At 42.9% G+C, this 27733-nt stretch overlaps 4 protein-coding genes across 6 annotated transcripts; 3 read left to right on the top strand and 1 right to left on the bottom strand.

Annotated features, from left to right (window-relative positions):
- Positions 1-86: 86 nt before the first annotated feature.
- On the bottom strand, positions 87-6358 carry stk25b (serine/threonine kinase 25b). Its single transcript, XM_070973316.1, has 11 exons — positions 5912-6358; positions 4966-5196; positions 4711-4767; positions 4431-4539; positions 3044-3201; positions 2630-2815; positions 2077-2222; positions 1740-1845; positions 1558-1629; positions 522-658; positions 87-420 (listed from the first exon to the last, which is right to left on the bottom strand). Exons 1-11 carry the CDS (start codon positions 5939-5941, stop codon positions 381-383), a joined length of 1272 nt encoding a protein of 423 aa, XP_070829417.1. The 5' UTR covers positions 5942-6358; the 3' UTR covers positions 87-380.
- A 1160-nt stretch (positions 6359-7518) lies between these two features.
- mffb (mitochondrial fission factor b) lies at positions 7519-13433 on the top strand. Its single transcript, XM_070973317.1, has 7 exons — positions 7519-7787; positions 8499-8720; positions 8895-9073; positions 10452-10543; positions 10694-10864; positions 11039-11114; positions 11629-13433. Exons 2-7 carry the CDS (start codon positions 8504-8506, stop codon positions 11758-11760), a joined length of 867 nt encoding a protein of 288 aa, XP_070829418.1. The 5' UTR covers positions 7519-7787; positions 8499-8503; the 3' UTR covers positions 11761-13433.
- Positions 13434-13463: 30 nt separating this feature from the next.
- On the top strand, positions 13464-18506 carry LOC139338375 (probable flap endonuclease 1 homolog). Of its 2 annotated transcripts, none has more exons than XM_070973314.1 (11): positions 13464-13765; positions 14601-14667; positions 14901-15003; positions 15271-15325; positions 15441-15502; positions 15613-15749; positions 16617-16677; positions 16791-16922; positions 17023-17168; positions 17271-17415; positions 17647-18506. In XM_070973314.1, exons 1-11 carry the CDS (start codon positions 13684-13686, stop codon positions 17701-17703), a joined length of 1047 nt encoding a protein of 348 aa, XP_070829415.1. In that variant the 5' UTR covers positions 13464-13683; the 3' UTR covers positions 17704-18506. The 2 variants fall into 2 exon arrangements, with proteins under 2 accessions (XP_070829415.1, XP_070829416.1); XM_070973315.1 differs by having other exon boundaries at positions 16836-16922; positions 17647-18505.
- Positions 18507-18736: 230 nt separating this feature from the next.
- agfg1b (ArfGAP with FG repeats 1b) lies at positions 18737-27143 on the top strand. Of its 2 annotated transcripts, XM_070975025.1 has the most exons (12): positions 18756-19054; positions 21577-21670; positions 21933-22048; positions 22636-22774; positions 22892-23048; positions 23215-23322; positions 23839-23983; positions 24150-24229; positions 24351-24443; positions 24666-24824; positions 25293-25387; positions 25580-27143. In XM_070975025.1, the coding sequence occupies exons 1-12, from the start codon at positions 18888-18890 to the stop codon at positions 25637-25639; spliced, it is 1413 nt and encodes a 470-aa protein (XP_070831126.1). In that variant the 5' UTR covers positions 18756-18887; the 3' UTR covers positions 25640-27143. The 2 variants fall into 2 exon arrangements, with proteins under 2 accessions (XP_070831127.1, XP_070831126.1); XM_070975026.1 differs by lacking the exon at positions 23215-23322 and having other exon boundaries at positions 18737-19054.
- The last annotated feature ends 590 nt before the right edge of the window (positions 27144-27733 follow it).

Below are 27733 nucleotides of genomic sequence, written 5' to 3'. Positions count from 1 at the left end.
CATTCTGATCCAAACGACTCCTGGTGCCAGCGATGCTGCTTTCCTGCCAGTGAGAATCTGAGAAACACCAAACACTGAAGACAAAGGGACATTTTCCATAGACTTTATTATAGTTTTTTTTTTCTTCTCAGTCTAACAGGTATACACAACGCTCTAAATGTCATGGCTTTTTTTGTCTTAAATACTCTCCGCTCTTAAAGAAAAACTGTAAAAATATTTAATTATAACTAATTAAAAGATCTCTTGAGGGACAGAACTGGGAAGGGTGCAAAGATACGAGGGGTGGGGGTGGGGGGGTCCTCTGTGGTCCTTATCTAAGGCGTTGGGTGGGTCTGGGAGACAGAAAAGGGGGCAGAGTTAAGTTACATCCAGCTGGGGTTTCACCGCGTAGACGGGGTGGTGTTACCATTTAAAGAAAACCTGGAAGAAAGACATGAAATCGATTTATTCACATGAATGAATGTTTTCTGCTGCATGATGGACATCCCAGCGGACAGCTGTGACAACGGTTGGTGAATCACCTGCACACTCTCTCCATCATGTGTGTGACAAGGCGGTCGGAGATGCCCGGACACGACTCCTCGGCCAAGTTGAAGGCATTTTCCAGCTCCTCAATGGCTCCTACACCCCCGCCACTCGCCCGCCGCTTCTCCTTCAACTGGAAATCAAATAGTAAGATGTATGTCGTGCAATGTGACTGTTTGAAGCCTAATTTCAACAGTACATTCATTGGTTTTAACATTCATAATAAGCAGAGATTACTCTGAGAGAGTAACATGTGTTCCTGCTCTCCTCTGTTTTATCCCTTCTAATATAAAATACTTTAAAACAGCATGTATGTGTGCATGTATGATACATGTACACACATCATGATTCACTTTTATACCTTCTTACTGGGATACTAGGTTCAACAATGGAGGAGGAGGTGCGACAGAGTGAATTTCTTCAATAAAGACACGCTTTGGAGCAGTCTTGGATAAACTAGATCAATTTCCTGAAGGAGATCAGAGAGACTCTGGGACTACATGAAGGCCAAATTATTAGGAAATTGGTCCTGCTCAATAAATGTGATGATATCAGTTTCCAGAACAGCTTTCACATGCACAAAGAAAAAGCAGTGCAGATCAGATCGACTCTGAGGCCCAGACTTGCACTGCAGTGTGTTATCTATGCAATTAATGTACTGAGGGAAATGCTCCTCATGCGCTGGCAGCTTTAAGGTTTGTGGTATTCTCTTTGTAGACCTCTTCTTTTTTTTTCCTAGCTACTTATTTCGGTCTGTTTTTCTCCTCCAAATCCAGCAGATGACGGTGATCCAGGTCAGTTATTCAGAGCAACCTCAAGCCAGCGCTCTGTGCACATACAGTCACTAATGAGGACTTACACATTAACCTCGTTTAACTTTGTCCAGGGCTCAACAGCCAGGAAGTAACGGCTCCCAGTTTAAGATGTTTTTCAAAAAGACAGGATTAACTCATCTAGATTAAGGCTTGCTCTTGGCTGAAAAGTCACTGCTTTCAAGGTTACAGAATCGCCATCCCCAACAGTTGTGCCTACCTCTCTGAAGATGGGTGTTACCAAAGCGGACAAGCATTGTGACTTGGGTTGCCTTTTCACCGAATCGCCTGACTGGAAAGAGCCAAAAAAAAAAAAAGGTGTTAGGAACAAAAGCGCTAAGATCTGTCTCTGTGTGCTGTGTGTATCTGACCTCTGACTCTGTGTGTGTGTGTGTATCTTACCTCAGACTCTGTGTGTGTGTAGCCCTTCTGTAACTTGTTCATTGAGTTGGGTCTGACTGTGGGGAAGGTCCACATTGGACATGTATCCACATCACCATCAGCATCCCTGAAGAGAGAAATACATAGATGTATACGTGTGTACGTATATGTGTGTGTGTGTATTTGTGTGTGTTATATCCTCTTTTTTTTACTGTTATTAGCAGGAAGAGGTGCAGGTTCGCCCGTGCTGTATGCTGATGGAAATTTAGCAACATGAAAAGGTTCATTCTTGACACTACTTGGTCGCCAACTGACAGAGTACAGCTGGAGTGTGTGCGTGTGTGTTCTTGAGACTCACATATCTGAGTCGTCAGAGCTGGATTCCTCCCCGTGCCCCTCTGACTTCCAGCGGCGGTAGCGGTCAATCAGCTCTGTCAGATAGGCCGTCTTCTTGGTGTAACGTGTGATGAACTTGTGCTTCAGGAGCTCTTTGGCTGTTGGCCTCTGTGCAGACGTGGCACAAAGACAGACGCAGCAAAAAGACGAACATTAAGTGACGGCGTCGTCTGAAGAAACCCAGAGCCCCAGACAGCTGGGATCAGTTGTCTAGTCATAACATGCTTAAAGAACAAGTCCACCATCACATTGCTTAGATTTAACAAGAATGTGATTTGGACTGGGTTTGCATATTTGAGAAAGCACGGCGCAAATGATAATTCCTGTTAATGACAAGGTATGCTAATCCAATCACAAAAATATTTGGTAGGACAAATGACCAAAGTCTTACACTCAGAACAGCCAATCTGGAATCATTTTCCAATTTTCTGATCTTATTTAGCCCAGAGCAAGCATGTCTGATCCCATTTAGTTCTGCTGCAATGCCTGCAGATGGATGCAGGTTTATTACTTACAAAACGAGGGTCTTTATTTAGACAAGCCTCCACAAACTCTTTGAAGGGCTTGCTGTAAGGTCCCTCAAGTGTGGGTGGAGTGTTTTTCGGGATGAGGAAAAGGACCCTCATAGGGTGTAGGTCTGAGTTGGGAGGTTCCCCTTTAGCCAGCTCAATGGCAGTGATTCCCAGGGACCAAATATCAGCCTGAGGGGAGAATGAAATGTGTAAGTGAGGTGTGTTAACTTCACAAACAGACGCTGGAAACAATGTAAGGAACGACAAAACGGTTCCCCAACTACAGTGATGTGGATCAAATTAGTCTTTCCATGCTGAAAAATGTATGTAGTGTCAACTTATCAGTGTTTCATCTGTTCATGGGCTCAATTCAAAGTACCGAAGTGAGACACCGAAAAGTGAGAAAAAAAACTCCACCTTGAAGTCGTAGGCTGACTGTTTGATAACCTCTGGAGCCATCCAGAAAGGCGTGCCAACAAATGTGTTTCTCTTAATCTGGGTATCTGTCAGCTGTCCCGCCACCCCGAAATCTGCCAGCTTCACGTCGCCCTGCTCCGACAAGAGCACATTGGCAGCTAGGAGAGACAGACAGAGACAGTCAACCTACAGGAACAAGTGATACAAGCAGTGGAAACAACAAGGCAACAATAACACATAAACATATCATCCAGCATGAAGGATGAGAGTTTGGAGTGTTGGACTGTCAGGACAATAACTATTTATCATACTGTGCATTACAGAAGGATGGACTTTCCAGCCCCTTCCCCTGTTTCACTGACTGCGTTTACATGCACACTAATTTTCCACTAATATTCTGAATATGACAATATTCTGAATTTGATGTGTTTGGATATCCTGAATGTAGATTTTCCGATGAAGCCATGTGGGATATGCTGCCATTACTCAGGTTTTCAGAGCATTCTTTGGACATGTATCCAGCACATTCAGAGTGTGCAGTTTGCGACACACAGTCTGGTGCCTGTTTAAGGTCAGCTCTGTGCATTGCCCAACAGTTTGCAAAGCTGTAGCAGAGATGCATGCACAAAAGAAAAGTCCACATTTCTGGTCGGAAGGAGAAACACACCTACTTTTACACACAATGCGAGTCTGGGATATCAACAGGTTTTGCACAAATGTCACAATGCCGACCTTTTCAAGAAGGTGGTTGAACAAATGAAGGTTGTGTCATCATTAATGTCACTGTGTTGATCAGAGTATACCCGGCTGCATGGAAACAGGAATATTAGCAGAATTTTCCTTTTCATTAGCCGTGCAAACATCTTAGTGGGAATATTGTCTTTTTCAGAATAAAAGCAACGACCAGACTATTTTGTGCATGCAAACATTGTCACTGTGGCGAACTCAAACAGCTTCAGGAGATAACAGAACAGTGCCAAAAAAAGAATCACCCTACACACAGATACACATTTATCACCCACAGCATGTTGTGAGCTCACAGATGGTGTTCATAAATGTATGCATCTCAGTAGCATATTTCAGTGTGTGGACTTATTATGTGCAGCATCTGGTTAAGACCGGATGCACATGTTCCTCAGCAGCTCCCTCATCACTGCTCAACAATCAGTGTCTTGCTCAGTGCAGTATTTACTTGCTGATAGGAAGCATGAATCAAACCATTTAATGGGCAGCATCTCCACTCAATACAGCATACTGCCACAGCCTGACTCTGAGTTATGAGTGTGAAATGTGGCTTTGCAACAGGACAGAACTAATATCTATAAACCGCCAAATGAAAAAGAGGCATCGTTTTTTTTCTTCATTGCATGAAGAGAGTGCTTATTACCTTTGATATCTCTGTGGATCTTCCTTTCAGAGTGCAGATACTCCAGCCCCTTCAGTATTTCCCTCAGTATAGTAGCAATGTAAGTCTCTTCAAGAGGCCCTGGACGGAGCTAGGGAGAGGAAGGGAGATGATGAGGGTGCAACAAATGAATCAGAAAACTGTGGAAGCTGGGACAGCAAGCCAGGAGCTGGACTGGTTTGGCTTCTCAAGTATAGAAAGTGCCACTTTGCAAGATTTGCATAAAACTTTGTAATCCGTATAAAAGCAGAAATCTTCTTACCAGATCCAGAGCAGACCCTCCACCTAAATACTCCATGATAATCCACAGCTTGGTCCCCTGAGAGGAAATAAAATTTAAGATTTCAAACACTGCTTTGCCTTTGCCTATATGGCACTGTGTGTGTGTGTGTGTGTGTGTTTGTGTGTGTGTGTGTGTGTGTGTGTGTATGTGCGTGCGTGCGCGTGTGTGTGTGTGTGTCTCTCTCAGCATCTAACCTGTGCATGTATCACTTCAGTGTCTGTGTAATGGTCTCACCTTCAGGTATGATCCATAATACTTGGTAACAAAAGGGCTATCACACTGGCTCAGCACTGTGATCTCCTGTTGAATGTCTTCGATCTCATCCTCTGCCTCTTCCAGATCTATAATTTTAATCGCCACCACCTCCTTGGTGCGGTTGTTGATGCCTTTGTAGACCTCTCCGAAGGAACCCTTCCCAATCCGCTCCTGCTTGGTGAAGTACTCCTCGGGGTCCAATCGGGTATTCTGGTCCAGTGCAAAAGAAAGCATTGAAGTACTGAGCATATAGACTGCACTTATTTGTGTGTATACCTGTCCCTTGCAAAGCATGCGACCAGAACTGAACTTGTTCCACATTCAGATGCTCTCTTATAAAGGTTATTAGATGTGAAAGTAGGAGCTGCATCTATCTGTTGGCCTTTATAATTATGTTCTCACGCGCTGCTCAAATAAAAAAAAGACGATGCATGATTAACCTTTCTTATCTCTGTCAATACCCATCTGAGTCCCAGCCCATATAATCACCCAGACTGAACCTTGAGCCAGAATGTAATTCAAGACGAATGGCACTTGAAAGTTCACTGGTTTTCCCTCTTCATCACAGCAGGAAATGAGTGATGACTTGACTGAGTAGGAGGAACGTGAAGAAGTCAACACATTTTAGGTATTTAGCATCTATAGCATGTACCATCAACAATTCTAACACAGTCAAGCCTTTTAAATGAAATCTAGAGTTTCTAATAACATGGTTTTGTCAGCTAGTCGATTGCTTTGGCAACGTGCCCCCCTGAAGCTGACAATGGCAAGGAGATGAGAAATAAAGGCATTCGTATGCCTGTTCGTAGTGGCTGATGAAGACCCCCACCCACCTATTCATGGAGAGCCTAGCAGTCATGAGGGTTCGCCTAGTCTTGGTCAAGGAGCAGGGAGGTGACAGTTGTTGAAAAGAGCATTTCTGTACCTGGTTTTGCATGTCTCGAAGGTGTGCCATCCCCTCTGCAGGCTGGACGGGACAGGGACAGCCACGGCTCCCTCTTTCCGAAGGTATCAAATGGTCCTTTCAGGGTTTTTCCTTCCCTCTTAGCTGTCTAGGAAGCTAGCTAGGTCGCTAGCCACCTAGATAAACACCCAATCTGCTGGCTTTAACGGCGCTGTCACTCCGCGCACTGTTTTCGGCCTCCGAGTCCAACGGAGGACCGAAGAGCCCGGCGACACAACGACCTACTGACCGAGAGACTCCATTTATGTCGGCGGTGATGAACAAGAGGGACAAAATGCTCCTTCCGTGAATTAATATTTAATTCATTTCAAGGAACGTTTAGCCTGTTGTTCATTTGAAGCTTCAAGAGGACAAAATAATGGCCCAGGCGGAGCACGCATGCGCACTGGTTTTGGCGCGTGCGGAATTGTGGGAGTTGTATTTCTAAGGGCTGTTCTGCCGAGGGACCTGAACGCCTCTTCAGTGTAGTTGCTGCCAGACATTCACAAGCAGAATATACCTCGTAAATACAAGCGGTGGACAGCTCTGAACTAAGTTCTGTTTAGTTAAAGCAAATCATAAAAAAAACTGTATCTACACCGTGTTTTTGATCACTTGTGTTTAATCGATTTAAAGCAGAGTAACTGGCAAACCTAAGATAAGATAAGAAAATCCCCTGGGGGAAATTCAGGTGTTGCAATAGCACAAGGACAGAAATGAGTACAGATGAGTAGATTAAAAAAGAAATAATTAGAAGTATATGAATGACGTTCAAATAAAAATAAAAATAGAAACTACAAGAACAATGCAAGAGCGACATAGTGATGTGATTAGTTATATCAAGGTCACTTATGTACAGTTTATATAAACAGTGTACACGAGAATAAAATATGATAAAGTAACGATACTCAGTTTTGTCTCTATTCATCTTGAAAAATAATACTGTATAGTTCAGCATGTCATGTAGCCTAATAGAACAATGTAACAGGTCAACATAATATTGCATAATATAGTGCAGTATGTCTTTATCTGACTCTCATCCTATCATAGACTGGAAATGTCCTGCAAACAGACTATAATAACACTGATTTATGCATAATGCACAGTGGATAATTCATATTGCTGGGCGCCCAAATACATACTTTGGCTATATATTAGAGCTCTTCTGATGCACCTGAACTTCTTTGGATGTGTGCATATTTTTACTGAAATCACTTCCACTTGCCCAGTAACTGATTGCTGCAGTGAATTTGCACCTCTAAATGGGGTCAAACTTCATTATTTTCAGATGCAGATGACCTCTTATTCTGGCTATCTGTAAATTTACAGGTAGTGAATAATGTGTATGCGCATGCATTTTAATTAATTTCGACACCTGCCTTAGATTATTTCGGATGTGAGAAAATTCAAAGTTGTGTTCTGTCTGCAAGCGAGGAGATTTAGCAGTTCGCCCCCGTTTGTTTATGACAGGTAAATCGAATTACCGCTAGAATACTTCAATTCACTTCTATGGAAAAACAAATCAAAATAATGGTTTTGCATTATGTTGTATTAATTAGACAGTTAACATCGATATTGTATGTGAACCTAATTAATTCGAGGGTCGTAATTGTGTGCGCTCGTTTTCCAACCTGGGTGCCGCCTGCTGCTGCGGCTCGGTTGGACTGACGGTGTTGCTCACACGCTCCGCCCCCGCGGACACACGGGGTATTTTCCTCGCGCCAACACGGACGCACACTAGCTGCAAGCGGTGTGTCTCTCGGCTTTCCTCGTCGTCCGTCCTGCCTGATGCAAATATTACAGAACGGACAACATTGTGACACATGACATTTTGAACTCTGCTGCTAAAACTACAGCGGTAAGTAGTTACAGGCGACAGATATGTGCGTTTATCCAGGCTGTGACCGTGGTTGTCACCGCACCGCTTAGCTAACGAGTTGTGATAAAGATAACATTAGCTAATGGTTGTCAGAGCCGATATACTTGTACATTAGCTCGATGGTGGCTAACGTACATGCAAGACATGGCGTCTTATGTGGATTTTCATTCAGTGACATTGACGCCATGTGTCAACAACAGCTACACCTCACGTCGATGTTACGTCATTTCATGCAATACAACGTTAAGTGTTATTCTTGATATATTATGTATTAGCTTTGGCTGGTACACCTCCTACCCTCTGCCCTGTGGGCTCTTATGTGGTTCGTCTACGGGACATGCCCTTTCACACGAGCCAGGGAGCATGTTTGGGGCAGTACTCTATAAGCCACTAAGCCAATTAGCAAGGACTACATTTGCCATTTCAAAACGATGCTTCTTTCAGTCATAATCAGAAAAGCAGGGTGGTGTTGCAGGCAGGCCACTGTCATTCACATGAGGGAAATGGTAAACATCCAGGACTCACAGAGAGGAGCTTTCCTGTTATTACTTCACTTTTGACACTCTGATAGTGGCATGACTGAAGTGCACCTGAGATGTCTACACTCTAACTGGCACACTAGTCTTACCTTTTATCCGTTGAGTATTTCTAAATTGTCTTTCCATTTCCCTCCATCTGATGTGTCCACAGGCTGGATGAGTGGGCCAACTTTCACCTCCCCCTCTGCAGAGGTGGCTGAGATGAACCGCATCCATTATGAGTTGGAGTACACAGAGGGGATCAGCCAGCGCATGCGAATCCCAGAGACCCTCAAGGTGGCCCCAGACAAGCAAGCAGGAGCTCTGCCACTTCAGCAACCCCTGCCCATTCACACAACTCTGATGCAGGTGCCAGAGAGGATCGTCGTAGCAGGTGAGGACAGGACTTCATTTGATGGGTGCATTGCAGAAAATACCCCACACATCCACAACAATGTGCATTTAACACTGAAAATGAAGCAGGCACTGTTTACACTTTTCATGTTCCTACCTCCTATTGCTAACCATTTTTATTTAACTGTCCCTCTCCTCCTGTCTTCCTCCACAGGTGATGATGATGATCCTCTATTTTCTCGTCCCAGAGACTTAGACTTGATTCAGTCCATCCCGCCTGTGGACCTCCTGAGCATGAAGGCCCCACCGCGCGTCCTCACCCTTACAGAACAGCCACTGGACTCCCTTGAAACTGAACAAACTGCCTCTTCACAGAGCAATCCCAGCCAGCCAGTAAGCGTCAAGTCGAGGCTTTAATTTGGTGTTTTATTTCTCTTTATAATGAATTGAAGTTCCTCACTTCACTGAGCTTGAAACCAGGGCTGAACAATACGCAAAAGAAAATATTAATGCGATTATTTTGAAAGACAATGTGATTGCAATGAGTCAGGATTTTAGTGTCAATGGTAATTTTTGCATTTTCACTGTAAAGCGTAGAAAAATTATGATGATGTTTTGCTGGTGCCTGCACCAATCAAGCATGTTCCCTCACAACTGCAGAATCTGATTTGTATGCCATATTTGTATGCGTCTCTGTAGCACCACAATGCTTTATTTCCACATATATGTTGTGACACATTTTACCTTTATTAGAAACCTGCAACTCCCTCAATTTGGATATTGCAAATTGCAATTTTTATTTATTGCGATTTCCCTGGAGTTAAACACACAGCATCATTGAAGATGGCTCTTGTGTGCATGTTGATCCCCAATAATGCTTTTACAACATCACTCATGATTTATGTTTGTTGATGAAAACATTGCACATGCAATAATATTTTAGGTATTAATCGGATTAGTGCTGTAAGGCCATTACATTGGAGTATAAAGCTGATTATTTGGAGGTTATCAGGTGGGAAACAAGAACCAATATGAATATTGGAGGTGGAAGTTTTGTTTTCTCATAGTCACCACAGATGTGTCTGTAAACAGAAGAGTTAATTCCTCAGCTCCTCTAGTTCAGTTGTTTATGCGCCTCCTCTTCCCCTTGACGCTAAAAAAAGTGTGGTTCCCTTTCAGTTCTTCTCTTCATGGTACATCAACTAAGAACACAACCACCTGCAGCTGGGACTGTGGTAACAAGAGGACATGGTGTTACACACATACTTGAAACCAAAAACATTGTTTATCCAGGTAGTTTTTTAAATTGATGGGTGTAGTCGGGTTGCCTAATGATGGAGATTGCTCTTGCTTATCATTCGATTTGCAATTCTGAAAATACGGTGGGAATGAAAACAAGAGCACATTTCAAAATTCAAGCCCCTCCTGGAAAAATTCAGATATGGAAAGTTTCACTTTACCCTTTGCTGTCAAAAACGGTCATCACACAGCAATTACAAGTGGCCAAAATCTGTGGGTTTGTTCCAATCAGTAATCAATCCCAGCAATTCTGTGTCGTGGTTAGCTGGTCAGGAAGTAGCTAGTTTACTCGCTACTACCTGAAAAAAGGAGTGAAAAATAACACAGCATGTTTTAACCAGTGACACTATATAAAGACATGACTGCTCCTTAAAAGCGAAACCGAAACCACTCGATCGCCTCCTGGTGTCTGGCTGCAGTGCAGTACAGGTCATAAACCTCGTTTTTAACCTTTAACTCTTCATATTCACAGGCTCACTTTCACATTCGGTCTCGAAGGGAACGCAGCGCGAGTGAGAACATGTCTAGTCGCCACAGCGGTCACATGGGCAGAGGTGACATCAGGTAAGCACGTATCCACAAATGACACACCTGTTAGAGCTTTCCTGCTGCTGCCTTTCCATGCTCAATTCATTTCTTACTCTTACTTTGCCCTATTTTGTTTAAAAAATATCTTATTTCTTTATCGTTTCTTCCCATTTACCTCTCTGCCAGTGTAACCCCTTCCCCTTCTGCCCCCCCAGTCCGCTTGTGTCCCCCTCTCTGTTCCCCCGAGGATGCAAACATCAACCTGTTCACAGCTGCGGGGTTCCTCTCATACATCCAGTCATCAACACGCCGGGCGTACCAGCAGGTCCTCGAGGTGCTGGATGACAGCCACCGGAGGTGATTTCTCGTCTCTGTCCCTGAATTTCTCAGAAGTCACTGAATTCACAAAGTGTTTCTGATAAAAAGCTGGAATTCATGAAATTAGGACATTCTTGTTAGTTGAGACTAATGTTGTGAAGCATGTCACTGTCGTCATTAGTAAATTGAGAGGCCGTGTGTTGATCTCCACAGGACACACCTGGACCTGGCCCTGGATATAAACCCTGATGAGTCTGGCTTAATGGACGCCTCCTCACTACGACGACAGGTAATCACACGTCTCAGTGACTGCTGTGTCATTAATATGCTTCTCCGCTGTTCTTATGGTCAGATCGGACCTGTTGTGAGCATTTTCTCCTATTTTTAGATTTGCAATTACAGCTGTTAGGGTACAGTGAAGACATGCTGACACAACAAGCTTATGTATCCCGTATCAGGCTGCTTGAAATGGATGCTGGCAGAGCAGCACTCAGCCAGCGATAAATTACAGCTGGCATTGTGAGATACTCGCCAAACACCAAACAAATAAAAGAAACGCATTACAAGTTTGTTTGGTAAGATGGTATTTCAAAAGCGATAACCCCAGAAAAACAAAAAGCACGAGAGCTCCAGGTTCTTCATGTCTGTTGTTGATTTTGATTTGGTCTGCTATGTCTGCTTTTGACATCGTCTTGCACACTTTAAACTGAAAACCAGGTAGTGGTTATTCTAATGCATATACTTGTGCAAATCTTACCCAGACCCAGCACATACATTGTTTTTGTGTTCATGTGGTCATTCAGATTGTGAAGTTAAACCGGCGTCTGCAGCTGCTGGAGGAAGAAAACAAAGAGCGCTCCAAGCGAGAGGTGATCCTGTATTCTGCTACTGTGGCGTTCTGGCTTATTAACACCTGGATCTGGTTCCGTCGCTAAGACGGGACAAGACTGAGTCTCCCAAAACACTGAAAGCCAAAGCAATTCCTTGTTAAAGGTGCAACCATTACAATACAATACAAGTCTTTGCTACATCTGAAGGCATCCACAGGGAACTCCATCACTGGCAAATGTCCTCCGCAACCCTTTATGTTTCTAGAGCAGATTACATCAGGATTACACTTACAAATTTTAAGCTCAGTGCTCTCAAAATAAGACCTGAGGCAGTAAACACAACCAATGTTTACAAAACCAGTCAAACACCAGTGTTTAATATCGAACTGATGCTTGTAAATTTCACACTGGCTTGCATGTACACCTTCACACCTGACTACAAACTGGTGCTGGTGGGAAACATCAGCGCTGGAGCTGGAGGTAAAGCTAAAGTTCGCATATCTCACATTCAGAGATTCGTCTGTGTATTTCATTCGTGTGTAAACTGGCAAACGACTAGCAAGACAAAGCACAATGACACAAGAGCTGGATGTTTGTCAAATGTCTGCAGCTGCTCTGATGTGGTGAGTTGAGGCCATGTTAGAGGAACAACTTACTTACTTTACGAAGTTCAAACTGGCTACAGCATCAGTTTCTGACTAACAAATAGAATGACAGCTCTCAGTGTTGAAGATCGACTTGAAATGCTGCACTGATGTTCACTGGAGTTTAGGAGAAACTAAATGTGGTGCAGCTACTGTGGAATATGGGGGCTAGTTTAAAGTAAATGAGTGCTCTCGTGATATGTTATTTTGTGCAAAGAGCTGGGGAAATACTACTGGTTGCACTTTCAAGCTTGATAAATCCTTTGCACAGCAGCAAGAGACATTGTAGTGCAGCTCACCAACATCCATCTTTGTGAGAGAAAACTAACTTTGTACATTTATGAAAAAGAAAGATTGATTCGAGGGGAAACAAGGATTTACTTCAGCAGCAAATGTTTTGGGAACGTTTCCCACAGCTGGATCTATAGTTCCAGGACCAAGCCTCAGACACGACCTGTCCTGGCTGTTTCAAAATGAGATTCATCCGTTTTGTCAAGCACTACCGTTCTTCAAGTGTCAAAGTACAATGACTAAATCTAGAGTTGCCATAACATTTGTCTTTTGAGTTCTGCATTACCCAAAACATTTGTGTACAGTACTTGAATAGCCTATTGTTGACTTGCTGTAGTTTGTCCTGAATGTTGTTTTATTTTTAACCTCTTTGGCCTAAAGATTATGTTATGAACTTGATGAAGTCCCATCAAAAATACTGAGGGTATTATCTGTGAAGTGATGCTGTTTTCTGATGCTCTTTCTACAGTTTGAGCTTTTTTTCCACAGAATTTGACCACTCATGTTTTTCCACATTAAAAGCATGGACTGTGTGGTTTTATTCCTCATATAAATCTTAGAGCTACTGTCTGTATGATCTTGTGTAATAGATGGCTAAGTATTTGAAACATTGATGTCATTATTTTTCAATAATGCAAGTATATATATTTCATGGAGGTTTGTGTATCACACATAATGCAAAGGCACAAACAAAATGTTGCAGTGACCATTTGTTTTCTGTTCAGCGCTGTACCCACAACTTAAAGTAGGAGTTTTAGGTTACACATTTGACTTTCTTTGTAATTTATGAATACATTCATTGTTTAATATTTTTGCTGTAATAAATGATGGATGTTTAGTCTGTCCACTGTCTTTGTGCAATGCTGACCCCTACTGGCCTGTAAGCGGGCTTGCAACACCAGGAAGATGTTCAGAGGTTTGAGGTGGGCATCGTTGAATAAGAGGGGAGAGGTATCGATTAACGTCCGTAAGTCTATATATACAACCAGAGAGCCTCCACAGATGACCGATGATTTTGGAGCAAGTCTAAACTGAACTGTCGTCTTCATTTTGTACCGGAAGTACGGAGAAAAGCGTTTGTTCAGGCAGGGCGATGGGGATCACTAAACTAGCAGATTTGATCCGCTCAGAAGCTCCTGGTGCTGTTTCCTACAAGGATATCAGTGACTACACCGGTAATAAACCCAAATTTCTACCGCTCTCTGTTTAGCGCAGTTTTGATCACCTTACTCACGTTATACGGTGATGGCTAATCGATGACGTCAGCACACAGTCACCAGTAGCTAGCTTAGCTAGCATCAACGTTACCTCACAGTAATCTTATAATGGACCTTTAAACGTGTCACCAGTTAGATGGAGCTAACCTGACTGAAGTACAGCGATGGAAACTGATGATATTCACTCTGTGTTAAGGTACATGTTTGTGGCAGCGTTAGCTAGTCGTAACATTACCCGAGTATCTAAATTTCTTGCTATTTTGTATTAAGCTTATTTAGTTATTTAGCTAGTACGTACTTTTTACTTCTGTTTCGAATTTTAATACTAATGCTTATTAATACTTAATACGATAAAGTAGTTAAAATGTTGACTGCAGGTCCTAGTTTTCTTTAATACATCTGAATGCTTCTTCCACCACTGCAAAAGTATTAAAACTAAATACTACATTAAACTCCAAGCTACATTAGTATTTAATTGCTCTCTGTTATCTGGTAAACAGCTGCTTTATCTTTAAATGGAAATGATGATCTGAGGCTTCAATAGAGACCATGATGATTTCATGTAGCTAAATGAATGCAAATCTGCATTAGTGACAACTTATTAATGCTGCTTAATACTTAATACAGTTACATTATTTAAATAATATCAATTTGAATATTTTCCTCTGAAACACAGTGGAATATCTTAAATGAATGTAATGAATTAAATTTGAACTTGGGTGAAAGTGCATGTGATGTGCACACACAGTCTGTGTTGTGATGCTCATGTTACTGCTGCTGTGTGACTCCACAGGAAAAGTCATAGCACTGGATACGTCCATTGTTGTGAACCAGTTCCGAGCAGCGACGCCTTCACTCAGGTGACCTCCTGCACTCATTCGGTGTTGCTGAAGAGGAGCAACACATGCACCTCTCTTTCCTCCAACGAATGAATTATATATATTGATTCCAATTTCAATTCAGTTTCAATGCTTTAAATACTTTGAGTGTTTCTGTGTAATATAGTCAAACTGCTGCTTAGTTGTTTGTGTGTTGACTTAATTTCCCTCTTCAGGGCTTTCCATCAGATAATGCCTTTATTTTTTCTCTGCAGCCCCCTAACAGGTGTGTTCTTCCGCACGCTCACCTTCCTGGAGCATGACATAAAGCCAGTCTTTGTATTTGATGGAAAGCCTCCGGGGGAAAAGACAGCTGTTGTAAGGGACACCTTTAAGCCTGTGTCTATTGTCTCAACTTGAGACTAAACATATCCTCCTGTTGCAAGTAGGACAGTCACAGGTCAGAGACCTGTGCTCATAATGGAGGTAGAACTGGTCTCCTTACATGTTTTGACTGAGGAAAGTATCTGAAACACGGATGTGAAAGTGACTTCGATGGGCCAGTGTGATATGATAGAGACAGCACACACCTGTCCACACCACAGGCCTCCCATGCTGATCGAAGCTCCTCTGTTTTTCCTGCAGCTTGAGAGGAGAGCTGAGGCAGCTGGTTGGAGCTCCCCCAACCGCACAGGCACAGGTACATCTTCACACACTGATCGCTGCAAGCACAGGGTTTGAAATTTCATTACTTAGAATTTTACTTTGAATGTTGTCTTCTCACATGAATCCTTGCCTTTTTGTGCTCAATGCAGCATCACAGCGGACCAATGAATGTCTCCATCTCCTGAAGCTTCTGGGTGTACCTGTCATCCAGGTACAAGCTGCTGAATATACATATTCCCTTGCTGTCCCTCTTCATCCTCCCCTCACATGATGCATGTTCATTTTTATCTCCCTGTTCTGCTCTCATGTCTTGTGCACCAGGCTCCCGGAGACGCTGAGGCACTCTGTGCCTGGCTGCTGAGAGAGGGGACTGTGGACGCCGTGGCATCCGAGGACATGGACACGCTGCCGTTTGGAGCCAGTATTCTCATTCGCCAGCTGAATGCCAAGAGGGACAGGTGAGAACTGTGCAATTCACCTGTCGCTCCAAGGACTGTACTGGAATTTTCTTACATTTTAATTCATTTCTTTGAAGGATTCACATGCACGCCTGTTTTCAAGGCCTGTTCATCTATTGCAGAAAATGCCTTGTTTAGATGTATTTTTGGTAAAGCTGTACTCCTCTTGCATTGTGGTACAGTTGCTTTGGGGCTGGTGCACTCAAGTGCAACATGACCCTTGTCAATGGAAATTTAAACCCACAAGCTTGTGTCCTCTATACATTTAAACAATAATCTAGGCATTAGAGCTGCTGACATAAGGTGGCCTTAAGTTGCTCATCTGTAGTGATATTGAGACCTTGGCATCACCTGAAGCTGTGAGTCAGACATCATCCAGTCAACTGGTGGCTTGCCAGACAAAAATGAACAGCAGCAAAGTGGGTCAAGCTGACAGAAGTATTTTAAGACACAGAGACTCTCGAAAGAAGACAAACTAGGTGCTTCTTATTTTATCGTGCAGGTCACAGCAGTAACCCGCTGGACCAAAATGAGCTGCGTACAGTCCATTAGTGTTATGAGGGAAATGACTTTTAATGGCAGTGGGACATGCAGATGAGCTCCACCCTGTTGTCTTAAATACCCTGTGAGTGAGGTCAAACACTGGAAATGCGCCAAAGATTATTTTTTTCATGTTACACTCTGACTTGAAATGTTTCTGTTTGCTCCTGCTGATTTCTGCCTGACAAGCCGCTGGCCGGCTGACGGATCTTTGGTGACAGGACTTGTAAGCTTCAAGCAGTATTCATGTATTGATGCCACAATGAGCCGTCTCACTTCAACTTGAACTGATCAAAGGCTGATCTGCACTCTTCTTCTTCTTAACAGTGAAGTCATTGAATATTGTTTACCCAAGTTGTTAGAGAAACTCCAGATTACTCACCAGGAGGTAAGACTGAAACTTGTGTTAAGATGTCTTTGAAAGCATAGAATATCATAATGTAAAATACTGCATACAAATATCTGCTCAAGCTTTTTCCTCTTGCAATTTTCTGCCACCAGTTTGTTGACCTGTGTATTTTGTTGGGCTGTGACTACTGTGATAAGATCGCTGGTTTGGGTCCTAAGAGAGCTCTGACGCTAATCCAGAAGCACCGTACTATTGAGAATGTGGTTTTGCATGTCAACAGAAAGGTACTAGATGGACAACCACTGCTCTTTGTTTTTCTTGCTGTACGTTGCTTTACAGAAAAGTGTTAGATCTAATAACACACTTTTATCTGCCGCCCTTCAGACCCATCCTGTGCCGCAATTCTGGAAGTACAAAGAAGCACGCAAGATTTTCTTGGATGCACCACAAACTGTAGCTCCTGAACTCACCTGGACTGAGCCGGATGAAGAAGCCCTGGTCGGGTTCCTCTGCCATGTCAAACGCATTAAGTACGTACTCATGGCTGTGTTTTCATTCGTCTTTCACTTCACATACTTCTCGGTCTCTTTCATGACAGTTATGCCTGTGTTCATGCTGGTGTGTGTTTTTAGGGAGGACAGGGTCCGTCGTCGAATGGAGAAGTTCCGTCAGATGCGGGAAAGCAAGCGGGAGGAGAGGGAAAAGGAGATGGCAGCAGGACGTAACAGGCAGACTCGCATGGACGACTTCTTCAGAGTTACCAGAAAGAGGCATCAGGTGAGCGTAACATAATGATCACCTACAAAAATCCGTTTTAATTCAAAGCATTTTTAAAGCTTAATAAAATGATCCAGAAGTTGGTCAGTAGGATGAAAAGCTCTAAGGATTAAATTCACTCAAAAGCTGTGTAAAAGCACCTTTGAAGTATTTGGATCAGTAATGATTTCTACTCTAGTTTCAGTAGCGGTGTGTTGATCTGTCTGAACAGTTGTTCTCTTTCTTCCTCAGTCTGTGGAAGCTGCAGAATCTTTAAGCAGCAACAGAAAGCAGCCAAAGTCAAAATAAGGCCGTCGCCATCTGCCGCTTGCTGCCTCCACCACGAAAGTTGGAAAGACGTTGTTTAAACCCTGTCTGCCTCCAGATATCTCAAACATTTACAGTGACAGACAAATCAGGGATACTGATCTTGGCTTTCTGCTCTGAGTTTATTTTGACAAACTATCATGCTTTATTCCTCTGCTCAAATGGTTTTCCATTCACTTTAACTTTACTTTCTTTAACACTAATTGATTGTTTTGAACAGTTTCAGCAGCTTTAGTTTAGTCGTGTCATAGTTTTGCATTGGCGGAGGACTGCATTTTTCCACCACTGCATTCCAAAGGAGCTGAAACAGGCATCTTTCAAGACACTGACTTCAAGTCTTTGCCACTGCACACGAGCTCTACCCCCACTGACAATACAATAATCAGATCTAGTCTTAACAGCAGTGTCCGCAACAATGCAATCCACTGAGCAGTTCTTCAGCGTATCCAGCAGTTTCCTGCAGAGCCACCAAGAAAAGCAGAGCAGGCGGTGGACGGCAATGAAAGAGAACAGTGCGATCACTGTCGGGAAGGCCTTCCCCCAAGCCAAAACTGGAGACAGGGGATGTCTCATCACTAGATATTCAGTGAGCACCTGTTGTGGAAAGCATGCCAAGGCAGAGACCAAAGTCTTGAATTTTAAAACATGTACTAAAAGAGAAAGTGAGATGTTTCAATCCATTTTTAATGCTTGTAAATACACAGACTACACATATATATTTTGCCTTTTTGTATGTAATGCTGTTGGCCTTTTAAAATTAAAATAATGTCTTTGTTTAATATTTTTTTCTTTGTGTGATTTTTGTGTGGCTACGTCAAACACTGCAAACCCTACGAGCGCAGCGTTTTTACAGCGCAATTTTTCAGTTCCTCTTTGAAATATTTCCAAATAATATTTCCAAGTCAGTGTTACTTTTCATGAAAAGACGGGGCATCATTCCAAACCAACAGATGGCGCCTGTGCTCGTGAGGCTGGTCTGTTTCACACTTTCAGCGTGCAGAAGAAGAAGTTTGTCAGTCGCCCAGTCTCCCTGCTAGACCTCTCAACAAGGTGTCTGCCCGGCCGCCGCCGTCGCACGCGACAAGTCTGCCCCGTAGACACCCGCCCTTTCCCGGGTCCCTCAACCGAACTTCTCCCCCGGTGATACCAGTCCGCTGTTTTCGGCCATGGCAACGAGTGCGAAGCGAAAGCAGGAGGAGACTCATCTGAAGATGCTCCGAGAAATGACTAGCCTGCCCGCGAATAGGAAATGCTTCGACTGTGACCAGCGCGGCCCGACCTATGTCAACATGACAGTGGGCTCCTTCGTCTGTACCACCTGCTCTGGGATCCTGTGAGTTTCCCTTTGGGTCAAAGTTTCATGGTTATTGATAACAGTGTCCACCAGACAAGGACAGGTCACCGCTGTCGGTCATGGGTATGTGCGGTCCACCGCTGGCTTGGCGGTACCGTTAGCTCGTTAGCTAGCGTTAAAGTCGGGACAGGTAACGTTGACGTTGCCCTCGGTTCTGCCCGAGGCCGTCGGGCTGGGCCTGGTAGCGTCGACAGTTTATCTTGTTTACAGCGTGACTTCATGGTGATAAGACGTGGTGTTACAGATACATTTAGCCTGAGTGTGAGGGATGGTCTCAGTGGCTTACTGCCTGTGTGGTCAAGGTTAGCACGCCTTAACGCTACGTTCACTCAATGTAACCCCAGTCAAATATTTGAGCACCTTGTTAAAAAACGTCACAGCGGAACTTCCTCTAGTTGAACTTTAGCTGGACCTCCAACAAGGCATGTCGCAAACACACACCTCGAGATAAGCCAAAGAAGGGTGGGTCTCTCAATTTGGCAAAGAGTTGAAAGACGAAGTAGGGCAGTGGGTCGTCTTCTGCTGCTGCCTCAAGAAACCACTTCTTGTTCCTCAAAAGCTCTCATCGTTATGAAATCATAACCGTGATGTAGGCAGCCAACCCGGTTTATGCAATATCTTAACTGCCCAAGCCTATTTAGCTGCTTACACTTCTGCTAATCTTGCTGTCAGTATGTTACATGTGTTTTTCTTGACTGGGAAGGTGTTGCAAGCTTACATCCACACAGTGTATTGTAGCCGTATGTCCAGTGTCAGTATCGACACATGTTGCCTTGTATTCTGTTGGAGTATGCATAGAACATAATCAATGTATCAGCTAAAGTGACACAGATAAAATACTGTGTTGTTCTTTCCAGCTGCGTGAGTCTGTCCCATATCCATTATTACACTGTACAGAATAAGGACAGTAGCACATCAGTTGGGAAAAGTGACACTGGGGAAGTAGGTGTAACTTTAAATGCATGAACGGTGCAGTGCTCTTTATTGTTTTGCATATGTAAATTCTAGTGGCTTAATTGGACCTTTTTGACATGCACCGACAAACAATTAAATGTTAAATCAACTTAAAACTTATTTGTTTCACAAGTATTCACTTGTGAAACAAGGAGAGGCATCTTTGGCGACAGTTACAGCCTGGTCTGTATCAGCTGTGCACATCGAGACTGTGGTTTGTTGCTCATTCTTCTTTGCCACACTGTGAAAGCTCTGTCAAGTTGCGTTGAGCAACAATAATCAAATCGTGCCATAAATTGTTGTTGGGATGGCGGTCTGCACTCTGACTTGGCCACACTGGGATATAAATGTTGTTGGTTCTCAGCCAGTCCTGTTACAGATTGCATCAGGTTTTTTGTCCAGGATGCGTCTTGAGTGTCTGACTTCATTTTAATCTGAACCCCCTCGAGCCTTCCATGGCCTGCAGCAGCCCCCCCAGAGCCCGATGCCGCTATTGCAAGCGTGATGCTGATGACGTGTTTTTGTCTCATCAGACCGTAGAATTTTTTGTTTCAGAGTCTCCCACGTCCCTGAGCGAGATGTCATGTGACTTTTCTTTTTTCAACAGTGGTTTTGTCTGTGTCAGTCTGCCATAAAGCCGCAACTGGTGAAGTAACAATTGTTGTCTGCGCTGTCTCCCACCTCTGTAGTAAAAACTCCTCCAGACTTGCCTGAAGCCTCTTGGAGCCCTCCTTCCTTGGTGTCCCTCTTGTACAAAGCCTCACATTTTGAGAGCTCAGGGCCTGAGAGAGACTTGCAACCATTTTCTTTATCTATGTTTTTAATGAAAGGTTAATCTTATTCTCTGAAGTGTCTGTGGATTTTTTCCCTATCAGTGTTGAGGGTCTAAGGACACAAGCCTCCACACTATCTAAACAAGCAGTAACGGAGTAATCTCGTCAGATGTGTTTCTTAAGCTTATAAAGTTTAATGATTTAGCTGTTGTTTATTTTGCTGACTCTGAGTTGCAGAGTGACTTCACAACACGCAGGCGATTTGATTTTGGCTCATTATGTGCCTTCTTTAACAGTTGGCTGCACCAGTTACAGTCTAATATTTGTTGGTCACAAATAAATACTTGTGCAATTACTTATTTTTTGTTTTATATTTGAACTTGGTTTAGATAAATTTGTAGTTATTCGTTTTAGCTTTGACACTCAAGTATATTTGCTGCGGATCTGTCAAAAACCTTGAGTTTACAGATTTTGCTGGCACTATAACTATATATAGTAATGATGGCATCTGCTTTAAGTCCGCAGTAACAGTGAGGACAATCTCTGTCATTTTCGGTGATACTCTGGTGTTTTGTTGGTTTGTATTTTACAAATGTCTCTCATATGTTCACACTTGCTCAGTTTCCATGTGCCAAAGATACACTCCAAAAAGACAATGTGTCAGTGCATCTGTGGTTGGGTCTTTTGTTTGCTTGTTTCATATCACATGAACAGCATTGGGTTGCATCCTGCTTCTCTTGTTCTTAAGCTAACATATACCTCCTCCACCCACAGGCGAGGACTGAATCCCCCACACAGAGTGAAGTCCATCTCTATGACCACGTTCACACACCAGGAAATCGAGTTCCTACAGAAACACAGCAATGAGGTATCATGCACACTTTACAACAAAGAACACATGTCACCATTATTGTCAAGAGTCATGGCTGTCTGGTTTTGACTCAGAAGTTGCTCATCTTGGCATTTTTATGAACCCTGTGTCATCAGCTTTATTGGTCCCCCCTCCAAATTTCTTGCCATCCCCTCCCCCTTCCGTTTACTTACTCTCACCTCTCTCTCGGCTTTGCCACCACCCCCACCCCGATCCCCTCCTTACCTCCCACTGTCCTCATTCCTCTGCCCCCCCGTAGGTCTGTAAACACATCTGGTTGGGCCTCTATGACGACAGGACATCAGTTGTTCCAGATTTCCGAGAACCACAGAAAGTAAAAGAGTTTCTTCAGGAAAAATACGAAAAGAAAAGATGGTAACATAAACATGTTGATTTTTTTTTTTTTTTTATTGTTTGTTTGATGAGTGAAACCTGTAGTTAAAAGATCACGTCAGGATTAAACCAACAGTAGTTGAGCAGTATTTTATACTTGGGTGCATACTGCTGTAAATAATGTGGTCGAAACACAAGTAAATACTTCATAAAGCTAAAAGAAGTTCTGCAGGTCATTGAGTAATGCTGGCTTGTTACTATCAGCTGTGATGCAAAGGAGAAGAGTGCTGAGAGTTGAGTGCTACCTCTGCCAAAAAAGCATTTTGCAGTTGTGCATTTAGTCAACCATATGTTTTAGTTGGACAGCGTGCACTTCATTGTCTATGGCTACGTGTCACTTTGCTGGAAGAGAGAGAGCACAACTTTTAAACCCTGTGCTTTTCAAAGGCAGGACCCATTTGATAAGACTAAAAATACTTCTTTTATCCCAATCAGATCAGTCACATGAAGACTTAGCCATTTGTTGCTCTGTGTTCACATCGTGGCTGCATGGATCAAATGAGAAAATCTGTTCTCCTTTTGTAAATATGTCTTTACATATGTGTTGTTCTTCTTTCCTGGTTGCCTAGGTATGTTCCTCCAGACCAGGCAAGGGCAGTAGTCAGTGTCCAGGCCTCTGTGTCCGGCTCCTCAGCTAGCAGTACTGGGAGTACCCCAGAAGTCCAACCCCTCAAAACCCTGCAGCTCAACAAGACCCCGCTGCGCCAGGTAACCAAAATGTACACTGATTCTCCGTCTGCCCGTTCAGCAGCCATCCATGATGCCTTCTGGGATTTGGTTGGAGAAATGTTTTAACCCTTTTTTTTTCTTCTGGCTGCTGCCCAGTCTCCAGGACTAACTCGTTCCCAGGCTCACAGTGCTGCTCAGGAGAAGAAGTTTGACTTGCTCTCTGACCTGGGAGGAGACATCTTTGCTGCTCCACCCACTCAAACTTCCAGCTCTGCAAACTTTGCCAACTTTGCACATTTTCCAAGCCAGTCGGGTAAGACGGCTCGCTCTCAATGGTTGACCAGTTCACTCAGACTAATACAGATTAAAAAAAAAATTTGCAGCCTTTGGTTTGTCACCATCCCATGCATTGCCCTGCCATTGTTATTATTTCCACATTCTTATTCTGTGTTAATTTTTCCTGTTGTGTGTGGCTGCAGCACCTCAGGGTAATTCAAATACCAACTTTGCCAACTTTGAGGCATTTGGAAACACTGCAATTTCATCCCATCTGAGCACGTCACCCCCCTCAAAGTCCTTTTCATCAGGTACCCCCCCTCCCCACCATCGTCCTTCCTCCACCATATTCACACACACTCACCCTCACCTCAGTATTTTTCTTACTCATTTCATATCCACTATGTCCACTGGGCAGCCCTCTCTCTATCCAGCAGTGCTCTATAGATGCTTTCTGCTGTTGTTGCCTGGCAACTTTTGAAAACTTGATAGAAACACATTTCTCTTAGATAAGATTTGAAAGGTTTTCAGAGTAGTGCTCAGACACAGTGAGCACTTAAGACATATTGAATTGTTCGCAATCTTGGAAACGCACCAATTCATCCTCTATTTGGATTAGACATGTCAGAAGTGCTGTGAGGGGAAACACCCAGTGGACATCAAGCCCTCAACCTCACACTGTGCATATATTATGAAATACCAAGCCTTTACAAAAATCATTTAGTTATTTCTTTATTTGTTATGTGAGAGTGCAGGTGTATGCATGTGGCACTCGATCTTTGAATATCTTTCTTTTTTTTTTTTCCCCTTCAAAAATTTGTTGAAAGGGGGAGGCGTGCCAATCCCGTCTATGTCTAGTGCCGTCCCTGCCCAGTCTCAGATAGGAAGCTGCACAGAGGATCGCTATGCTGCTCTGGCTGAGTTAGACAACGAGCTCAGCACCACTGTCTCCACAGGCAGCAGCGTGCAAGGGTGAGCGACTGGCACACACATGCATACACACTGCTTTTAAACTGCCTGTTGAAAAGTAACAGGGAGAAATATTTACAGTATCTGTGAATCATTTACAAAGGTGAATTAATGTCTGCCGTGTGTTAAATACATGTAAAAACATTTATTCTGGCCGTTTTCTTCACAGGAACATATTTGGACCAGTGCTTGGTTCATCGCCAGCCCAGAATCCTCCTGTGTTACCCAGTATGCAGCCTGGCTTTGGAGGTTGTAACAGTGATTACTACTACAGTGATGCACACTGAATGAAAATACATTTTCAGAGTGCTACATTTTCACATGTAGGTCAAAGACTCATTTAGCAACTTACTGCCTGTCTTTCATCCAGCCGTCCCGTCCACAAATCCTTTCGTTGCTGCAGCCGTTGCCCCGGAGATGGCCACCAACCCTTTCCAGACCAATGGCAGAGCTCCAGCTGCAGGTGTGTGTATTTGAAGTTACGTGTATTTAATAAGCCACATTTTTTTTACTTAGGCATTTGTGTTACTCTCATGTAACCCAGTTACTTTGCCAAGTAGCTTTGTGATTTGTCACAGTATCTAGAATTTACTCCTCCTTGTGTGTGTTTGTGTTGTGTTGTGTTGTGTGTGTGTGTGTGTGCATGCGTGTGTGTTTGTGCACACATGCTGCGTGTGTCCTGTAGCCTCGTTTGGCACTGGCTCTATGAGCATGCCCGCCGGCTTTGGGAATGCGTCTTCCTACTGCCTCCCGACCAGTTTCAGCGGAAACTTCCAGCAGCAATTCCCTGGCCAGGCCCCCATCCCTTACTCTCAACCTGGGGCCTACCACCCTCAGTCTAATGGTTAGTGGCCTTCCACATCCCTCTGTCCTCCTACCCTGTTCCACCTGTGCAGTACCTGTCAGTGATTAAGGTCACATGCGGCATTTTCATTGGCATTAATTATATGTATATATTATTAGAAGTCTTACTGCAGCAAATGAAGAATGACTTGTCATTTGCAGCTACTGCACAGTGACAATAGGTTGCATTTAGGGTGAAAAGCTTTAGGGTTCTGCTTCTGGAGCAGACATATAATGAACTAATCTGATTCACCCATAAGGCTCTGTTCACACCTGAATGCAATGTGATGCGCTGGGGCTTGGCTCTCTCTCACTCTTTTTTTTTTCTTTACTCCTTAGTGCCATAGAATTAAAAACATTAAATAAATAACTCCCATAGTTTAGTGAAAACATTGTTTTATCTTTGATTCTTTATAGCCTGAGTGGACTCAGCCACTGTTGTAAATCCCTTTCTATGTATCACCCCTAGGCCCTGCATTCCCGGTCTACGGTCAGAACAAGCCCACCATGACGCCCTTTGGGCAGCCCATGGCTGGCCCTGGCATGTCCAATAATCCATTCATGGTGAGCATGTGTTGTTATTTAACCTTTTTAAGGACTGTCAAAGAAAGGATGTACTGTGGAAGGGGCTTCATCAGCTTAAGAAAACATTTGAACTGAAGATTTCACGAAAAACATTGCTATTAGATCTCACTGCAGTAATGTTTTCTGTAGGTGTCTTAAGTCTTAAATGCTGTCTCCCTCTTTTTTTTACAGGCGGGAGCCCCAGCCGGTTCATTCCCTTCAGGGGGTTCATCCACCAACCCTTTTCTGTAGCACAGCTCCCACTCATCGCCACCAGATGGCAGCATGCAGCACATATTCAACACACCCGTTCCGTGCAATTAGAGGCAGTACGTTTTTTAAAAAAAGACTTCTTTTTCTTCTTTTTTTTTTCATTAAAAAAGTTTACAACACTATGAAGGAGTACAAAGGACTATATTGAAGACTAAGGGACTCTTGTCAGGGGAAATGTACTGTTTGGACTATATACATTATATGCTTTTTACTTTTTTGTTTATGACTGTAAGCTCTGTGCATATCATCATTTGTAACCACAAGTAAGTACATGTTATGTATAACAAGGACTGAGTTAACAAAGGTGAGTATACACACACCTTGTGGAGAAAAAAAACTTACTACAGACTACATAGGTAAGGGTATACACTTTTAGGTTATTAACAGGGTTCCATCCAAATCCACGATCTGTGGTTTGAAGCGACCATGATGATGCAGGTATTTCATTCTCAAAAGGGATTTCTTTTTCTTATTTCACCATAATTGCTTCTATGATGGCACTAAGGTGCAAATTGCCCTTTAGTTACCAGATTTAGTAATCCAGATCCAAGTTGTAACCCAAAGCAACCAAATCCACATCTTTTTGAATCTGAGTACCATCCCAAGCAAGTGGATGGGACGGAGCATTGATCTTAGGCTATTAGTTATCCTTTTAAATATTGCCAATATTGTGTGAAAATAGCAGAGGCTAACTTTTGCTTTGAAACCAAGGGCAGCTCCTTAAATATGAGGCCAGCAGAGACATCGTATGTTTTAGTCCGCCAAGTAAAAGGACAGGCATGTTCACTAGAGCACAAATGGAGGAAAGAGACAAGAGGTGCAGACATTAAGACGAGCATTTCTTTGTCCTTTTACAGTACCCTACCTAATCTATAAAACATTGTTAAAATTGTTAAATATAGTCTCATTAACCCCTCCTGCTGGTTGAAGATGTCAGAGGAGCAAATTTCAGATATTCACTATATTTTATGAATACGGTAAAGACAAAAGGAAAGACTGTTAAGATGCTTCAGGGTTGTGGGTGTGACCCAAATTGGGTTTCCTCAGAACAAGTGAAGTAGTTGTTCACATGGTTGCCCTTGACTTGTCCTCTTGACAGGGAATGACAGGTTTACCAGACCCTGCCTAGGCAAAAAGACAAAATATTTATGAAATATTAGTTGTGTTTGCCACACTCTCTTGAAATCTGTTCTCTTCTTTGCCTTCTGATTAAAAAGTTTTTTTTGGAGTGAAGAAGAGGAGGAAGAGGAGAAATATTGATCCTCTCAGGCTGCTTTACATAAGGCAAGGGAAAAGAACAGATTGATGTAGGGATGATCGCATTACTGGGTCAGCCTGGGTCTCTGCAGAGCATGGTCTCTATTGTGCCACCAATGACTAACAATAAATTTGACAATGTGTTTCTTGTCTTTACAAGAATAGGTAAGTAAATGTGTACATATATAAATATATGTATAAATAAATTAAAAGATTTTTAACTACAGGTTTTGCGACTGTTTTGATTTTTTGAATATATATGTATTATCACCTAATGTTGTGTTTCATCATTTTATCAGCTCAAATTGTTGTGAGCAATAGCAGTTTTGAACTTCCATCTGCTATTTATGGCCTGACATTGACCCACCTACGCCAATTTGTGGTCAATGTGCATTATACTGTATATATATGTTAGATTCGACATATTGTGGTATTTTTCACAGATTACCCAGTTTCAGTGTCTAACAAGGACTTTGGTTTTGAAACCACTGAAAATGATTAGATAGTGACACAAAATACCATGTTCCAGATCAAAACTGACTCATATGACTTATATAGTAGAGAACAAAAGCACGTGAACAAAATCAAGCACAAGCAAAAAACAAATGTTATTCTCTGTTTCTGTTTCTCAAAGCAATAATATAATCAATCTTTTTATTTTACTGGGTAAATTTCATATACATAAAGTTAGAATATCCAAAGCAACACCCTCATTTCCTCTTTTTCTAAATGAACTAAGAAGGAGTTTGGAGTCCCTAACGCTTGTTGAATCTAACAAAAAATGTTTACCAGCTCTACAATTCTATTCAAATTACA

This window comes from Chaetodon trifascialis, chromosome 11, assembly GCF_039877785.1.
Source record: "Chaetodon trifascialis isolate fChaTrf1 chromosome 11, fChaTrf1.hap1, whole genome shotgun sequence".
Taxonomy (NCBI): domain Eukaryota; kingdom Metazoa; phylum Chordata; class Actinopteri; order Chaetodontiformes; family Chaetodontidae; genus Chaetodon; species Chaetodon trifascialis.
Note: the sequence above shows the minus strand (reverse complement) of the source record. Positions and strands in the feature narration are given on the sequence as shown.